General features: G+C 59.9%; 1 protein-coding gene across 5 annotated transcripts; it reads right to left on the reverse strand.

Moving 5' to 3' along the window:
- Nucleotides 1–318: 318 nt before the first annotated feature.
- FNDC4 (fibronectin type III domain containing 4) lies at nt 319–11,955 on the reverse strand. 5 transcript variants are annotated; one of them, XM_068399548.1, is made up of 6 exons: nt 11,818–11,955; nt 6,909–7,024; nt 6,216–6,420; nt 5,257–5,346; nt 4,178–4,311; nt 319–2,004 (listed from the first exon to the last, which is right to left on the reverse strand). In XM_068399548.1, exons 1-6 carry the CDS (start codon nt 11,888–11,890, stop codon nt 1,972–1,974), a joined length of 651 nt encoding a protein of 216 aa, XP_068255649.1. In that variant the 5' UTR covers nt 11,891–11,955; the 3' UTR covers nt 319–1,971. The 5 variants fall into 5 exon arrangements, with proteins under 5 accessions (XP_068255649.1, XP_068255644.1, XP_068255619.1 ...); XM_068399543.1 differs by having other exon boundaries at nt 319–2,007; XM_068399518.1 differs by lacking the exon at nt 319–2,004 and adding an exon at nt 3,095–3,611.
- Nucleotides 11,956–17,949: the final 5,994 nt, after the last annotated feature.

Genomic DNA, 17,949 nt, shown 5'->3' on the forward strand with positions numbered 1-17,949 from the left:
TGCTGCCTGCCACGAGAGCCTGGGCTGTGCCCGAGCTCCTGCAGCGGCCCTGGGGCTCCCACGTCTTCCTCGGCTGCTGGCCCCAAGGGAGCCATTCCCCTGTGCTAAGGGTGGCCCTTGTCTGTGGGGGGGAGCTGGTCCAGGCTGTGCAGGACTGGTGCTGCCTCGAGGGCCAGGGGCGTGCAAGGTGACCTTGGAGGACCGGCAGCTCCACACAGCACCAAGAGCAGGTCTCCTCCTGAGGGCCACACACACACGTTCACGCGGCGCTGGGGCACGCGCGCGCACACACAGACCTGCGCCTGCAGGGACAGCCTCTGAGCCAGGATGCTTTTATTGAAAAGGCCCCGCCACAGGGAGCTGCTCATCCTGCCCCTTCCCCACCTCGTCCTGCAGCAGGAGCTGAGCAGCACCGGGATGGAAGAGTCCTGAAAGTGCTTTACTGGGAGGTTTATTCCTGGAAGACGCTGGATCCTGTGATGCTTGAGTCCAGGGCTGCGGAGCCAGCACCCCGGCTCGGTGAGAGCCCGCGGAGCAGAGCGTGGAGGGAGCGCAGCAGCCAGGGCACCAGCGGCCATCTCCGCAGGACGAGCCTTCTTGTACCACCCCCTTCCCTCCCACCGCCGGCGAGAGGGCACGCGGGCCCGGCCCCGGCCACAGAGCAGTGCCGAGACCCAGCGACAGACTGCAGAGCCCGCAGGCTCTGGGAGCCAACAGGCGCAGACCAGCCACCACCACTGCACCAGCCCCAGGGCGGCCCGGGGCTCGTGTCATCCTCATGCGAGCAGGCAGACGGGGCGGGTAACAGCGAGCCAGTGGGCCACCAGCTCCGGGCATTCAGGGCCAGCCCCTTCCAGCAGCTCTGTGTCACATCAGCCACGGTGCAGGCCATGGGGCCGGCTCCAGGAGCAGAAACACGAGCAGTGACCGTACCCCAAGGCAGAGCCAGGAGCAGGATGCGATGCTGCGGAAGCTGGGGCTGTCCCCAGAGCGGCGACGAGCTCTGCAGCACCCACCCTGACGAGACCCCGCTGGGCCCCACCACGTTATCCCCTCCTGGCACCACGGGCATCGCGCTGCTCCCGGGGCATCAGCAGCTCCCCCACAAACAGCCTGAGAGTGTCAGGACAGAGCCCTGTCAGGACAGAGGGACGAGGGCAGCGGCAAAGCCACAGCCGTGCCCCGGCACCGCCCGCTCCATCACGCCGTGGGGCTCGCACAGCCCCACAGCACGGCTCCGGCCAGCAGCCCCTGCCCTGGCCACGCTCCGCAGCCCAGCCAGGCACTGCGGCAGCGCCGGCGCCTCGTGCTTGCTTGTGTCTCGTCCCCTGCGGCAGGGAGAGGCCTCGACGCCCCGGCACGGCCGTGACGGGGTGCAGCGCAGCCCCGTTCTCCAGCAGGGACCCGCTCCAGCTGCGTTCGCTGGGCCCGGCCCCACCGACAAACCCTCCTGCTGCCTGGCAGGGCGCCGGGGCGAATGCCCGCGCTGCCCCGTCCCTCGGTCTGGGGGGAGCAGCTCCCTGACTCTGCGGGCAGCCCCCCGAGCCCAGACACAGCGGCTGAGAGCAACGTCCGCTCCGGGCTGCCCACGGGGCAGGCACCGGTGCCACGCGGTTGCCCCCAAGCCCTTGGCTTCCCCTCGAGCCAGCGCACCAGCCCCTCTGCCCCCCAGGCGGGTGGTGCGGCCCCCCGGCCCTCCTCAGCCCCGTGCCCCACAGCGGCAGGGGAGCGGGGCCAGGCGTGCGGGACGGGCAGGGCCGCGCGGGGCACGCACGGCTGGCAGCCGGCCCCGTGGCCCCACGGCCGGCCCCGTGCACGTCCCTGGGCGGGCGCCTCGGGAAAGCAAAGTTCTGATCCGCGGGTCTTGGCATGCAGAGCTCGGGGCCGGGCGCCCGGCGACGCCTCTTCTTCCAGCGCCCGCCGCGCCTCTGGCAGGGCGCCTGGAGCTGGGACGCAGAGCTGGTGCCGCGCTTACACCTCGATTATATTGACCGAGGGAGACTTCTTCTGTGGGAGAAAAACGTGCTCTAGGGCCCCGCAGGATGCAACCCCAGGGCAGAGCCCCCAGGGCAGCCCCTCTCCGCAGAAGGGCCGCCAGCCACAGCCGAGCCCTCTGCCCTGAGCCGAGGCAGAGACCCGGCTCCAGCGTCTCCCTCAGGAGACGCCCAGAGCTACCCCTGAAGCCCCGGCCCTTTGCACTGACGTGCTCTCCTGGCATCACCTGGTGCCTCCAGGTGAGTCCCTTCAACCCCACACCCCCCTTCCCAGCAAGCCTTTCCATGCCCCAGTGCTCCTGGGTGAACCAGCCCCCCTGCCCCACACGCTTCAGCCTCCAGGGCTCACAGACGCCTGGTGACTCCCATCTGGTCCCCAGTGGTAGCCACACTACACCTGACGCCCTTGGACAGGAGGCGGGTGCAGGGTCAGAGCACAAAAGGTAGGTGAGGAGGTAGGAGGACATTTGCCATGGGGCAGAGAATCCCCAAAGCACGGGAGGACTGGCAGAAAAGGACCTGGGAGTTCTGGGGGACAACAAGTTCCCCATGAGCCAGCAACGTGCCCTTGGGGCCAGGAAGGCCAGTGGTGTCCTGGGGTGCGTGAGGAAGAGTGTGGGCAGCAGGTCGAGGGAGGTTCTCCTGCCCCTCTACATGGCCCTGGTGAGGCCACACCTGGAGTAACTGTGGGCAGTTCTGGGCCCCCCAGTTCAAGAAAGACAAGGAGCTACTGGAGAGAGTCCAGCGGAGGAGTACGGAGATGGTCAGAGGGCTGGAGCATCTCTGCTGCGAGGAGAGGCTGAGGGAGCTGGGGCTGTTCAGCTGGAGAAGAGCAGACTGAGGGGGGATCTTATCAATGCTCACAGATACCTCAGGGGGGTGTCAAGGGGATGGGGCCAGACTCTTCTCAGTGGTGCCCAGCGACAGGACAAGGGGCAACGGGCACAAACTGAAACATGGGAAGTTCCATCTGAAAATGAGGAGGAACTTCTTTGAGGGTGGCAGAGCCCGGGCACAGGCTGCCCAGGGACGGGGGGAGTCTCCTTCTCTGGAGATATTCAAACCTGCCTGGACACGGCCCTGTGCAACGTGCTGTGGGTGACCCTGCTTGGGCAAGGGTTGGGCTGGGTGATCTCCAGAGGGCCCTTCCATCCCAGCCAGGCTGGGGTTCTGTGGTTCTGTCCCCATGACCACACTTTATAAGAGGGCTCATATCAAGAGCTGCACTGTTCTCTGCTACTTTACAGCATCTTGGCCCTGAAGCCAGGAGAGGAAGCGAACGCAGAGCTTTTTCTTTCCTATACCTTGTTCCCAGCTTTGTAATTAAGGACTGCACAGATAAACTCGCAGTGTTGTCACCTGCAGGGATGCCAAGAGGATGGGGAATGCAAAAAGACAAACTGAGGTGCATCAGCCCCGTAGAGGTGAACTTTGCAAGCAGCAGGAACAGGCCTTTGCACCTGCGTGTGCAGCCCCATATAAGCAGGTCAGTTTGGAGCAGGGATCCAAGAGGAGGGATCTTTCTGGCAAGGAGTAATCAGGAAGCTGGAAAATCTGGAGGAGGAGAACTGGGGCCTTGAAGTCCAAACGGGAAGGAGCTTCTGCTCCTGACATCTGCTGGAAACCAAGATGTGGAAGCAGAGGAGCAGTTAGTGAGCAGAGCTCCCACCATCGACAGCCCAGTACAGAACCTCCGTTAGGGTGGGGAAGGGGCTCTGGGGTCCTTCCCATGAACAACTTGTGTGGTGACAGCCTGGAGCAGGCCCCGGTGAAGGCAGAAGCAAGCAGTGATAGATCAGTGCAGGAACCGTAAGAGCTGCCCAGCTTGTCCACCTCCTGCCTGAACCAGGAGCTAGACCCGTCTCTGGGATGCAGAAGAGGTGCAGCCGTGGCGGGGCACGGTGAAGGGGCTGTTACAGCGAGAGGACAGCCACCACCCTGCAATGTGGGAGCCACTCCAGCTGACACATCCTACCATCTCTTCCAGTTTCTCCTGCAGTCACCCACAGTGTACACACACTGCCACGGAGAGACCAGGGCTCTCTGCACCCTAAAACCCCTCAGTTTGCAGGGTGAGAGCATGAGCTGGGGTGTTCCTGTTGCTGGAGAGAGCCAGGACCTGCCCAGGCAGCAAGGCACCACAGACACCACACAGCACCCCTCCTGCCAGCCCCCCCGCTCACCTTGCTCCGCAGCAGCCCTCCGCTCGGCCGCTCTGGCGTGCTGTGCTCCGAGGACGGCTTTGTCTTCTCCTTGTTGTTGTTGGAGTCGTTGTCCTTGATGATGTCATACTGTCTGCAGAAGAGGGCGATCACCGCTGCCGAAAGACGGGGGATGAAGGACAACCTCAGCCGGCTGCCCCCGGCCTCCCCTGCCCACAGCATCCCAGCCCCAGGGCGCCCTGGGGTGCTGGTCACCCACCCCCTCCGCCTGCGTCAGCCCGGGCCACCCCAGGTACCCCTGCGTGTGTGGCCAGGCCAGTCTCCTCGGGCAGGCAGCACGGATGTGGCTAAAGCCAGCGGGGCACACGCAGGGGCTCGGTGCCTGCGGCTCGGGGCTCTGAGCCCAAAGGCAGATGTTGGGGCACGTGGAGAGGGGCAGCCCTTGAGGCCAGCAGCAGCCACGCTGCATTTCCTTCCAGCGCACTAGAAAAGTGCTCACGGCCAGGACAAGGAGAGATTCCTGCAAGATGCCACTAGAAAACCTGTATTTACTGGGAAGGGAGTTGGGGACAAATGACTTCCCATCCAGAGCAGCTGCATGTGGCCAGTCAGGAGCTGGCTGGTATCTCCTGGGCTTCCTTGCTCCCAGGGCAACCTGCTGTTTGCCAGAGCACTGGCTTTGGTCAGGTGCTGCACAGGAGCAAATCACCCACCTCACAGTTACTCCAGCCACTACCAGCCAGCGCAGAAACATTATCAGACGAACTAGCCAAGGTCCAAGTGACCTGACAGTTAATGCCAGCTGGGATGCTCCCACCCTGTCATTCTGTACTCCTGGGGTCTCACACTGTCTCCTGCTCCGCCAGCACAGCAGCCAGGCCAGCCAGCCCACGCGCTCCAGGCCATCACTGTGGAGCAGTGGCTGTGGTGGCTCCTTTGACCCCAATGGCTCAAGCTCCTCCAGAGACTCCATGGACTTACTGGGAGGGATGCCAGGCCCATGCCAAGATGCCTCCGCACTCTCTTGAGCCCCATCCTCTCTGTGGACCCTGGACTGCACCTCCACCCCAGCCTGCCAGAACATTGCTGGTGGCACTCACCTGCCCACATGAGCAGCACAGCCACGATGATGATAATCTCGCCTGTCTGCAGCTGCCTGTCTTTGTCCAGCCCTTCCATGGTGATGTCACCTGCAGAGAAGAGAACCCGGGCAGGGCTGGCAGCACGTACCCTCCCACCAGAACCTACTTCAGGACCAGCAACGCTCGAGGATCTGAGGAGCTCCAGAGGAGAGGGGCCCACCTCCCCCCGACAAGGATGGGTGTGGGATGACATCTTGGCTGGGAGAGGACATGCAGCCTGTGGCTTTCCTGTGTCAGATAAACCATCCTCGCCACCAGAGGCGGTCAGGGATTCTAACAGCTTGTTTGGGTTCAAGCAGGGACCGCACAACGTGTGGGAGTAATCACTGAGGTTACTCCCTGCGCAGGGACCAGGGCAGGTCAGGAAGGCCCTGAGCTGAACACAAATGTTCTGAGGAAAGTTAAGCCACCTGCTTGCTCTGTTACACTCCTCCCAAGTCCCCCTCTTATGGCTGGTGCTGGAGACAGACTCCTGTGCCCAGCAGACACCCTCTGGGTCAGCTCTCTTGGATTCATGACCAGCATGTAGGCAAACCCAAGGCAAGAAGGCACAACATGGATATGAGCAGGAAAGGAGACCATGGGGGTACATCCTTTGTCCTTTGGCAGAGTGCAGGCTGGGAGGTGTGAGAACCCATCCGGTGGTTGCTTCCCACGGGCAGCAGCTGAGCCAGCCACAGCAGCTGTCCTGGCCACAGCCTGCTCAGCTGAACAGGGTGCCAAGACCTGGGGCAGGAGGGCTGTGAACCAGGGCTTGGGGACGTTATTGTGGCCATAGCGGACACGACAGCAGCCTGTACAACCCTGCTCGTGTGTCCCAAGCAGCCTGCTGCCCCGGGCAGGCCCTGGTGTGCCGTGGAGACCTCCCCATGTGGCCCCCCCAGCGGCACGCGGGCGGCTGGAAGGAGCTGCCTCACCTTGGTTGGAGCTGTTGGAAGGGAGGCGGTCGGTCTCCTTCAGGGTGCGGAAGTGGACGCGCTTGCTGGCCTGGCTCTCCCCGTAGAGGCCGATGCTCTGCACCTGGATGATGTAGTCGGCGTCCTCGGCCAGGTCCCACAGCACGCAGGCCCTGTTGGTGGTGTTCACCTCCCGGATGAAGCGCTGCATCTGCCCATCCTGCCGCTGCCGGAGCACGAGCCGTCAGCCCGGGAGGCCGTGCCCAGCGGCACCGGGCACCGGCCCCTCTCTGCAGGGCTGCGCTGGGCACGCTGCCCTGCTCCTCCCTCCCCAGGCAACCATCCACCCCTGCGCGGGCCAGGCTGGCCAGCACCTCGCTATGCAGCATCCCTGTGCGGCCCAGAGCCAGGCGCCTCCCTGGAGAAGCCACCGTCCCCTGGGGCTGTGGAGGCGTGTCAAGGCAAGCAAAGAAGGGTTATGTCATGGCCGAAGCACCATCCTTATCCAGAGAAGCTGCTGGAGGGACAGCTACCCCCAGCACAGCCTCCTGCTGCCTCCCCCCAGGACGGGTGGCTCGGACAGGGCTGCCCAGCAGCAGAGGTGTCCTCGGGCGGGTGCCAGAGGAGCTCCAACTGCGGCAGAAGGGCTGACAGAGGAGCACGCTGGTAACCAGTGAGAGGGTCCCCAGCCCCCCGGGGACAGAGCCCGGGTACCTGCTGTAAGATGGCGTAGCCGATGACCACGTCTCCTTCCGGGACATCCCAGGAGACCGTGGCAGAGTTTGCCTTCAGCTGCGTCACGGTCACGTTGACAGGGGACGGTGGCCTGTCTGGGTGAGCCAGGGACGGACCGAGGCGAGGGAAAGAAGCAGAAGGAGATGTCTCAGAACAGGCCCTCGCCCCTACACACCACCACGGGGCCTCTGCCATGGCAGGACACCGGCCAGGGCTACAGGGAGCACTGACCACGGGCCCAGGCTGCCAGACCCAGCCAAGGACACAGAGGGCCCCCAGTAGGCTCCCAGACACCGGAGTGGGAAATACAGAGTTTAGGAGACTGCCATGGCAACTCGACCAGTCCCTGCAGCTCAGAATCACACGAAAAGTTCCTACAGAGACCCTGCTACCAGAGAGGAGGGTGACATCCACACCAGCCCTCACAGGGGCAGCGCCTTGCAGAGCTGAGGCACCTTCACCACTGCTCGTTCATCTGTCAGAAAGTCACTCCATCCAGCTCCAGCGCCAGCAGAAGCAGCTGCGTGGCGTGACACGCTCCGGCTCTGCCCGGGCACAGAGCGGATTCTCGGCAGGGGAGCCCCACGTGTCTGTAGGATCCAGAAAGCCCAAACAAATCCTACATTAATGCAGTTCTTCAGCAGAGGCTGTGGCGGTGAAATCAGGCTCCTGTGAGCTCTGGGGCTGCCCCGCGGATGTGCACATCACGAATGCCTGGCACACCACCCGGAACTGCGTAGGAAGCAGCCCAGACACAGCATTTATATATCAACTGTGACAGAAAAATGGGGCAGCTTGGAATAAACACGCTGTGCAACTCAATCTGGCCACCTCATCTGCCTGGCACCACTCCCTGCTCCAGAGCGGGGAGGGAAGCCCGACGCAGAAGGCAGAGCAGACTCCCCCAGCAGCGCAATGCCGTTGGCTGCAAAGCTGGCACCAACTCTCAGCCTTCGCTACCCTTCAGAAAGCTGGACTCACTGACCCGTGGTCTGCACCATCACAGCACTAGGAGCATGGCAGGATCCTACACAGGCACACAGGCCTGCGATCAAAGCCAAATCTTGTCTGGAAATTAGGCACAGGAGCTCACGAAGACAGACACTGAGGTGCTGTTTGTGTGTCCTCTCTCCCTGTAGACAAGAACAACATCCCTTTACAAGCTGCTGGTGTAGCACAAGTTCAGTGCTGTGATTTATACAGAGAAAGAGCCCCAGAGGGCACCTGAGAACAAGAAAAAAGATAACTGTAGACACCAACAACCCCCCCGGTTAGAGTGACGAGGGAAGGTCCTTCCTGCAGGTCAGCTGTTTCAAAGCACTCACTCACATCTGAACACACCCAGCTCCATGACAGACCTCACCAGGAAAAGGCTGGGACTCCCACAGGCTTGTGGTCTGCCATGGGCGACCGAGACAGACAGGAGGGTCACCCACAGAGCCCAGAAAACACGTTCTCAGAGAGACCCTGGGGCTGAGCGCGTCCCCCACGGAAGCTGCCACCAGGAGACAGAGACATCGGAGACAACCTGAGCAAGGGCATCGCAGGGTGCCGTGCCGTCTCGTCCAGAACCGGAGGCTGGAAAACTGGAAAGGATTCAAAGATACACTCAAATATCCCTTATCCCGTGAGAGGGCGTCTCCTTAGAGTTCTGCCAGTGGGACTCTGGTTCGTCACCGTAACCTGTGAGGGACTCTCTGAGCCATGTCGTTACCTGCACGCCCTGGACTCCCATAAGCCAGCAGCAAAACAGGCTGAACAGAGCCGCAGTCCCTGTGGCCACTGACTGGGGCACGTGCGTTCTGTGCGCTCAGGATGGAGCTCCCCACGGATGTGGTCTGGTTTTCTGCTCCAGCCACGGCCAGCGTGCAAGTCAGCTGCACCAGGAACAGCGGAGCTGCAGACAGCACCCTGCCAGGGTGCTGACCCCCTCCGTTGCACTGTCCCAGGCAGCAGCATCTCAAGGTGTGTACATGTTGGGGGCTGCAATGTTTCTGCTGGCCATCAGGCACAAGGACAGTTGTCCAAGGCTACCACTACGCTAGCAAATGTCACGGGGTCAGGAACAGCCCAGGAACCCAGTGGCAGGGACGGGTCCCAGGAACCGCTTTGGTCTGAACCAGCCAGCATGTTCCCAAACCGCTCCCGGGCACGGCTCAGGAGTCAGCACGAGCCATGAACTGTTCCTAGCAGGTAGCACTGACGTGCTCCCTCTTTGGAACTCACGAGCTTAGTGCTACGGATGTGCCCAGCCCCTGCCAGCTGGCCTCAGGACAAGAACAGGACCTGGTGCTTCACAGGAAATATCTACAGTAATAAATGCAGTAGCTTTTTACAGCGAACAGAATGAGAAGAGGTCTGAACGTGCCCAAAGTGGGCAGCTGGACTTCCCTACCTTTAAGTGTCTGTGGGGAAATCAAAGGCAGGGTCTGACATCTCTGCGACACTGAAGTTTGTGGCTGCAGCTTGCAGGAGGCTCCCTGCTCTGCACAAGAATGTTCTGGGCTTCTGCATGGAGCCCAGCCTGGCCCAGCCCGGGTTTGGGGGCTGGGGATGCTGAGACATGGCCCTGGGGCTGAGTCACTCTATGGTCTGAGAACAAGGGCACTGCCCTGATCCAGGAGCCACGCTGCTGGGTCCACCCAGGGCTGACAGTATCGCTTGAGCTGTGTTAGCCAGAGCTGGCCCAGGCCCTGAGCAGGGACCCCCACCCACAAGCAGCAGCACGGCCTCGCCCCGGGGATACCACCCTGGTATCAAACTGCACAGACAGCGCGCTCAAAGCCAGCGTGATCTGCTGGAACAGCCAGAGCCAGTCCCCAAGTGTCCCAAAGGCAGCGAGGGGAGGGCAGGGGCACACGGGGGCACGGCGGAGCCACGGCACGCATGGTCGGTCCGTGCTCCAGACCTCACACGCTGTGAACACGCCGTGTGCCGGCTCCAGGCGAGCAGCCCCGAACCCGCGTGGCACCGAGACCCGAAGGCGTCCGGGCTGCAGCTCTTCACTGGAAAAATGAGTGTCCCTCGGTCAGTTTGCAGTGCAGCAAACTGCAGAAAAGACATTTCTGAGCCCACGGGATTTGTGTGCCTAGTGGGAAGAGACGGGACAAGGAGTTTCAGAAGTTGAAACTAGGGAAGTTCACTCTAGAAACACGGGGCAATGTTTAATCCCAAGGATATGCAAGATGAGACCCCACTGAAAGTCGTTACAAGACCTCCAAAGGACGGCTCGCGCCACAGAAGGCTTTGCCTACGATCCCCACACAAAGCCTAACGCTCTCCAGCCTGCTCTGCAGCGGAGGTCAGAGCAGTTCCGTGCCAGAGCTGTTGCCATAAAGCACTGTGAGTGCAAGGGCTCCAAAAAATGTGCTCTCTGAAGCCAACTATTAAAAACATTCCTGTAAAGCCAAGATGCTCCAACACCCCGCTGAGCTCTCTGGGAAAAGCATGCCACAGCTACACCCTGCCCCATGCATTAATCGCTAATGATTCTGCATCATTTATAAGCGATCCAGCCTCAGTTTTGATTAAAGCCACATCAAGAACTGGGCACCACCACAGCCAGAGCAATCCCTTAAGGCCTGGTGCACCCCTTCGTGCTGTCAGTACGCCTCAGGCCTGCTGAAGAGGTGGGCAGCGCTGCTCCCGTGTGCAGGAGCCAGCAGCGCTGAGGCCCGGGGGTGGGCAGCGGGAAGGGCTGACCCGCGGGCAGCTCAGCACGGGATGGCGTCTGTAACCTACAAAAGGGCCGGAGACGTCCCTCGAGTGATGCTGGCAGACGTGGCACTGCACAGGGATGGGGCACAGCCCCACCAGCGCCCGCCCCATCCCGAGGAGGGGACCTCACCTGCGCCCCAGCCCATGCCCTTGGGACGGCTGCTCAAGGGCACCCAGATGTTTGCCCAGCCGAGCCCTGCGGTAGGGAGGTGAGCACCAGACTGCACAGCTAAAAATAAGTGGCCCCTTTTTAACAGCCCTGCCTGCATTTCTCCCTGGATCCGTCAGGCCCTGGAGTACGTGTTTTGCCAGGAGACTGGAAACACGGCAGAGCCTGTCGGAACACGCCTGATCCTCGCGGTTCAGTGTAATACATCAGTGACCCGACAAGGGACAAAGGGACAGCAGGAGGCTGCCACCGGCACCGGGTCACTCGGACAAGGCAGGGGAAGGCAGGCCGGGGGTACGCGGGGTGCCAGCAGCCCGGAGGAGCGCGGCAGGAGGCACGTAGAACACCGGTCACCGCGGGACCAGCCCGCAGCCCTGCACCGGGGCATCCCTGCCCGGGGCAGCAGCTCCCCCAGGCCCCGCTGCTCACCGCGGAGGGGCGAGCACGAGAACCGGGGGGCCCGCACAAGGACAGCCCAGAGCGGGGGCTGCGGGAGCCAGAGCCGCGGCGGCCGCTCCGGGAGCCCCGGTGCCGTGCGCGGGGGGCAGCACGGCCGGACGATCGCACCCGTCCCTCGGGGGGTTACGCGGCACGGCCGGAGGCGCCGCTGGCTCGGAGGCCACGGAGCCCCGGGGCCGGGGGCAGCCGCGGGGGGTGCCCGGGGTCGGGGGGAGCAGGGCCAGGCCCCGCGGCGCCGCGGCCACGGCCGTGCCGGGGGAAGGGCGGCGGGAGGGTCCGGCGCGGAGCCCCAGCCCACTGCAGGGGCCGGCGCCCGGCGAAGGGCGGCGGAACCCCCGCACGGCGCACGGCGCGGTCCCAGCGCGGGGAGCGCCGGCCCCGCCGCTGGCGGCAGCGCGGCCCCCGGGAGCGGGGCAGGGACCCCGGGGATGAGGGGCAGGGACCCCGGGAGCAGGGCAGGGACCCCGGGAGCGGGGCAGGGACCCCGGGGAGCGGGGCGACGCGCGGTCCCGGCCCGGCACGGCTCGGCCCGGCCGCACTTACTGGCGCGCACGAGGCAGAGGTCGCAGCCGACGAGCAGCAGGACGGGGCTGAGGAGCGCCGGGAAGCGGCCCATGGCGGCGGGCCGGCCCGGACTGCGGCCCCGGCCCGGGCGGCAGCCCTGGCACCGGCCCGGCTCCCTGCGCCGCGGGACGGAGCGGGGCCGAGCCCCGGCCGCAGCGCGGGGGGGGCGGAGCAGCCGCCGGGACCGCCCCGTCCCGTCCCGCTCCGCCCCGCGCCGCCCCCCGAGCGGCACCGCAGCGGCTCCGGTGCCGCCTCCCAGCCGGGCCCCAGAACGGTTGGGTCGCCCCAAGCCCCCCGAGCCGTGCCCCCCGCACCGGCGGGGCCGCCCCCGGGGGCTGCCGGTGTTGCCCCCGCCCCGTGCCGTACCCCGTAGCCACCCGTGCTGCCCCTGTGCCGTTCCCCAGTCCCCCCAGTGCCCCCGCATGCTGTACCCCCAGTCCCCCCAGTGCCCCCCGCATGCTGTACCCCCAGTCCCCCCAGTGCCCCCGCATGCTGTACCCCAGTCCTCCCGTGCCCCCCGCATGCTGTAACCCCAGTGCCCTCCACTTGCTGTACCCCAGTCCCCCCAGTGCCCCCGCATGCTGTACCCCAGTACCCCCAGTGCCGGCTCCCCCCGCGCAGTCCGCCCTCGCACACCGCGTTCACACGTCTGGACCGCCCAGGCTGCGGCTGCCCCGGGCTCAGCGCGGTGCTGGCTGCGGGGCACGGCACAGCACCGACGGCTGCCAGAGCTGCCCCGCAGACGGCAAAGGCAAGACACAGGTAGGGGCTGCTGGAAGGCTGGAGCGAAGCCTGGGGCTGGTGATGCTGCAGGGGCTTCAGTGCCAGAGCAGGGGTGCTTTCGGCTGCAGCCATGGTTGTGCCCAGTGGCAGTGACACCACTGGTGCCACTGGCACACTGGTGTCACGACTGGTGGGGCACTGACAGATGCAGACGTTCGGGCTGCTGCCCCAGCGCAGTCCCACCAGCTCCTCTGCAGCTGGGGATGCTCTGGCCCCTCCGGGGTGCTGCTCCACATCAGCATGAAGGCACAGGCGTGGGTTGTGCCCCATGCCCAGGAGAGGCAGCCCTGGGCTCATGAAGCGGTAGGGAGATAAGGAAATGAACCTAAATCATCCCCGTCACCTTCCAGGCTGGAAGCTACTGGTTACTGTGGTCAAGAGAGCGTGGAAGGAGGAGTCAAGCCAAGTAGGAACCTATGAGCTCCCTTGGTTCCCAGGGGCTGCTAAGGTGGCTCAGCCCAGCTGTGACTTTGGGCAGGCTTGGGGACTCCTGAGGCTCCTCGCTGTCCAGCTGATGTCCCGTGCTGCAGCCTGTGTTGTCCTGGCCATGTAGCCCAGCTGGAGCTAAACGGCAGCTAGACCAAGCCCCAGATGCCATCAGCCTGCAGCAAAGGCACTTGATGGGTGCACATGCATGTGTGTGCATGTGTGGTAGTTCAAATTCTTTCCTAGTCATTTCAGGACATCTTTCTTAGTTATAGGAGAACTGATCTGTGCTTTGGGGAGAGCCGTGGAAGACCAGGGTAGTGCTGCTGCCATAGGAAGGATTTAATCTGCAGCGTCAGTGTGCAGGGGACAAGTTCCAGCCAAGTGGCAGCTGAAGTCTGGCAGAACCTACGTTAACTCTGCTGCTGCATGGCAGGTCAGGTGGTCTTTTGGCCCTGTCCAGGTTGCTCAATGCTGCTTTTCAGGTGCTCTTAGTGGATCAGGACATTGCCTCCTTCCCACGCTGAGCTTCATCGTTGCCGCAGTCAACAGTGGCCAGGACAAAGGCGAGTCTCATCTTGCTTTCCCAGCAGAGTCCTCCTCCCTCCGTCTGCATGCTGGGGAGGGAACTCCAAGGAAAGCCAACGGTAGAGCTGGCAGCTGCAAGAGGCTTCAGAGGAACAGTTTGCTGGTTGTCTCTTCTCTGCCAGACCCATTCTCACTTGGTCTCTGTAGCGGTGGCCTGATTCACGCTTGGCTATTGCAGAGCTGGCTGTTAACCCGGTGGTTGGTGTCACTGACCACTCCACAGCCCGTCTTTGCCACCAGCCAAGGAGTCAGGCTCTCTCTGTTCGGGCAGCCCCGTGAGCACCAGGCACAAATGTGTGTGCTCGTGTCAAACGGCTTCTGGTCACGCTGCAGCTCTAACCCACATAACCCATGTCAGGTCGTTTGTCCCGTACACCGAACCATTGGCTTAACTTCATACCAGGCTTTTTTCTATTGGTAATTGACTTCTACAATGTGTATTGTTTGCATTTTAGTGGATTAATTATTTCACCTGCATACTAAGCTGTTAATTCAGCTCCAACTGTTACCAGCACCATGACTTTGCTTCCTGCTATACGTATGTTTGCGTGCTCTACTGGACACCTCCCAGTATGTTCTTGCTACACACGAGTATCATGTCTCAGCCTTCGGAGCACAATCCTGAGCCCTGACATGTTGTCCGGTCGCTGGTTTGGATCCTCCAGTTCAGGCTGCAGAGCTGCGGTGGTTACTGGTTTGCTCCCTGGCTTGCACAGCGTCACCCCAGCCTGCACGGGGCTGCAGGGCCCCCAGCCCAAGCTGCAGAGGGGAGGCTGGGATCGAGCCTGCTGCTGCGTTTCCCCACTGAATTCCCAGTACAAGGCACTACAAGGCGTATAATACAATTTAGATGTATTAGCTCCTGATTTGTGATTGCAAATTGAATTTTGCCTGGCCAAAAACCCAATCACTCAAATGATAATAAAATATGTGTGGAGAGTTTGCACTTCCAGTATTTATTATTTATAGACTGAGCCCAAAGACACCTCTGTGACTGCCCCCTTCCTGCGACACCACACTCGTGCAACTATTTCCCCAAGAAACACCAAGTTTATGAGTGTCTGTGCAAGGCTCCACATCCTCCCTCCTCTCCCTGACACAGCACGTCTGTGCAGGCCCTGTTCTGCCTGGCTCTGCCTCCAGAGAGTGACAGAATGGCGCTGCCCGGGCTGAGGTCCCGGTGCTGCCCAGCCTGAGGTCCCGGCGCTGCTTGGGCTGAGGTCCTGGTGCTGCCCGGGCTGAGGTCCCGGCTGCTCCAGCTCCCTGCTGTGGAGCCTCCCATGGCCAGCTGTGACCTGGTTATGCCCACGGGAACAGCCAGCAGCTGCTGCTCTGACCCGGGGTGGCCTTTTCCAGGTGAGCATCGTCCTTCAGCCAGCTGCAGGCTGGCCTAGAGGAGGGCTGGGGAAGGTGCAGATGCCAGATGTGCCCCTGCACCCCCAGACCCTGTCCCCTGACCGGTCCCATGATTGCCTGCCACGTGCTTTCACCGGAGCTGCCGCGGCTGCTGGTCTGCAGTGGCTGTTGTCGTGCCTTCTGCTTGCTGGAAGGTTATTTCCAAGGTAAGTTGTGAGGGTTCATTCACACCAGTTCAGCCATGTCCATGTGCCAGCTGCTGTATCTTATTTCCCTCCCATTGGGGTGGAATTAAATCATTGGTCCCTTGTGATAATAATAATAAGGGGCAAAGGTGCAGCAAACCACAGCTATTTTCTATAAAGCTGCTACAGGAAATTCTCCCATTGCCTTCAGCCAGGGAATGGGCTCAGATCCATCACCAGGTTGTGGATATCAACCCTGTGAGACTTCATGAACTTTCTGAACTGTGGAAAGCCCCTCTGCTAATCATTAATAATTCCCGATCCTCCTTTTTCGTTCATTTGCTGATGGCGTTTTTTTACCAGCTGCTGCAGAATTGGTTTGGGGGAATTCAGTGCTGCCCAAGAATAGACATTTATACTTCTGGTTATCACAGGGTATTGTGAAGTCAAGAGTTTGGCTGTGTAATTATGTGCAGTGTGAAAAGTAATTTATGCTGTTGGGTTTAGACCAGCTGCCCAATTATTTCTTCTGGTGCTTCCTAGTTTCTATTGTAAGAAACAGTTAATAATGGTTTGCTGCACATATGCACAGCACCATTTGTGACACCGCGGACCCTCGTCATCTTTCCCAGCTGGTGATTTCTTTTCTACCCTTTTGAGATGAGACAACTTAGACAGCACGTGGCGTTCGAGATGTGGGTGTCCTGTGTATGGACACATTGATAACGACGTTACCACTCAGCCCTTTCCCAGGTCATTAACACCACGTGGAGGCATCGGAACCAAGTAAAGCTAAAAAGAGATCTGATGGGTGTATGGATGGCAAGAGTATCCAGTATTGCCTCGGTCCTTGAGCACAGAGTTGTGGAAGTTACTGAGCTGCTTCGCTTGGGAACCGAAATCAGCCCCTGCCAAAGCCCACAGGGGCACCCCAGGGGAGACGTTTATTTGTTGTTGCTCATTCTACAAACGAGGGTGCAGAAGAGCAGAGAAACGCACAAAGCACCGGCCCTGGGGCAGGAAAGCCAACCCCCGTGAGAGAAGGAACGAGGAGCCCTGGGCACACGCAGCGTCCCCAGCTGAGCGCTGCTCTGTGACCCGCTGCCCCCGCGCAAACGGGCACAGCCCGCCGGAGCCTGAGCTGGCCCAGGCGCCTCATCCTCTGCTGTACCTTAATTATGAAATCGACCTATTTAATGTTGAAGACAGCTGGCCTTCAGAGGCAAGCAACACCTTGAGAAATAACACCGTGCTCAGCATTGGTTTCGTTAGTAGCATCACAGTCGGCAGCGTCCCAGGTGATGTCAGCCCCACAGCCCCGTGCTGGTCAGCCCCGCAGCTGTGTAACCTCCCAAAAGGTTCTCTGAATATCATTAATGGCTTTTAACAATTCTTGGAACAATGGGGAAATCCTTGAGGAGTAAGAAAAGAAAAAAACCCACAACACAACCCCCAAAACAACCAGATATTCTCTCTCCTCCAAGAAAAAAAAAAAAAAAGAAACAAAACTCTGGTGTTGTGCCGGTATTTAAAAAATTACAAGCTGTGTAGTCAGTGTAAGTACAGCTCATCAGTCTGAAATCTCCCAGGAAAACCAACACAACAGCTGGCACTAAAGGACATCATAAATAAAACCAACCAACATGGTTTCACAGAGAACAGTTTTCTATAAACATTATTTTTTAATTCATTACAGGTCCGGGTTGGCAAAAGTAGCTATTGACATCGTAAATTCCTGTAAGGTTGTTCTTGGCCCCACGTGTTACACAAATACTGGTGGACCACACTAAATGCTCGTTAGTAAATAAGGATTTGTCCTAGAGGGTCCCAAAGTCCACAGCTATTTGGCATCTTTATCAAGAACGTTAATGAAATTATAAAACAATTGCAAAGAAAATTTGCAGATCAAAAAAGCTGATGACAAATGAAAGCAATGAAAAGACTGATTATACAACAAAGCTTTCTGGAAAAGTTGCTCAACAAAAAACACAGTTATTAAGTTCTCTGCTAAAGTAACTCTGTGAAATATATCATAATGTTTTAGAAAGGACAGATGAATTCATCATTTGCTGTCTGGCCTTAAACCCTGTTAACCTGAATTTCTAGAAACAAAGGAAATGGGCCAGTAGACACGTTTTCTGAACATTTGAAAGAATGTGCTTAAGAGGGTAAATCGCAAACTGAACACAAACAGTGTGATGAAGCAGCTGATGGGGAAAAAAAGAGGCAGCTGAGAGCAGAGCAACGTTACCATTGTATTCTCCATAAAACAGACTATTACAGAATTGCTTCCTGGTGCGTAGTGTCTCTGGACTTAAAAAGCCAAAAATACACCGACTATATAATATATAAAATGCCAGCAAAGAACAATCAAAAAAAAAAAAAAAGAAAAAAAATGTTTTGACTGAGACTAGCAAGTCTCTTTAGCTCATACAGCAAATTATGTATGGAGTTAATTATAACTACAAATACGCAGGAAGAAATTTCTGATACCATACAGCCATTTAAGTTACCAGGACTGAGCAATATGAGATGCAGAGGCTGAAATTAAAAACAGTTCAAATGAGAAGACCAGCATTTTAGTGTAATTAATCACTGGAACAGGTATCGAGTGACTTGCTGGTCTCTTTTATCACTTCCTCACCCCTCAAAACTGGATCCCTTTCTAGATAGGTCCTGCACGTGGGTCAGAGCAATCCCCAATATCAACACAGCCTGGGGGATGAGTGGATGGAGAGCAGCCCTGAGGAGAAGGGCTTGGGGGTGATGGGTG

This window comes from Nyctibius grandis, chromosome 1 (assembly GCF_013368605.1).
Source record: "Nyctibius grandis isolate bNycGra1 chromosome 1, bNycGra1.pri, whole genome shotgun sequence".
In the NCBI taxonomy this organism is placed as follows: domain Eukaryota; kingdom Metazoa; phylum Chordata; class Aves; order Nyctibiiformes; family Nyctibiidae; genus Nyctibius; species Nyctibius grandis.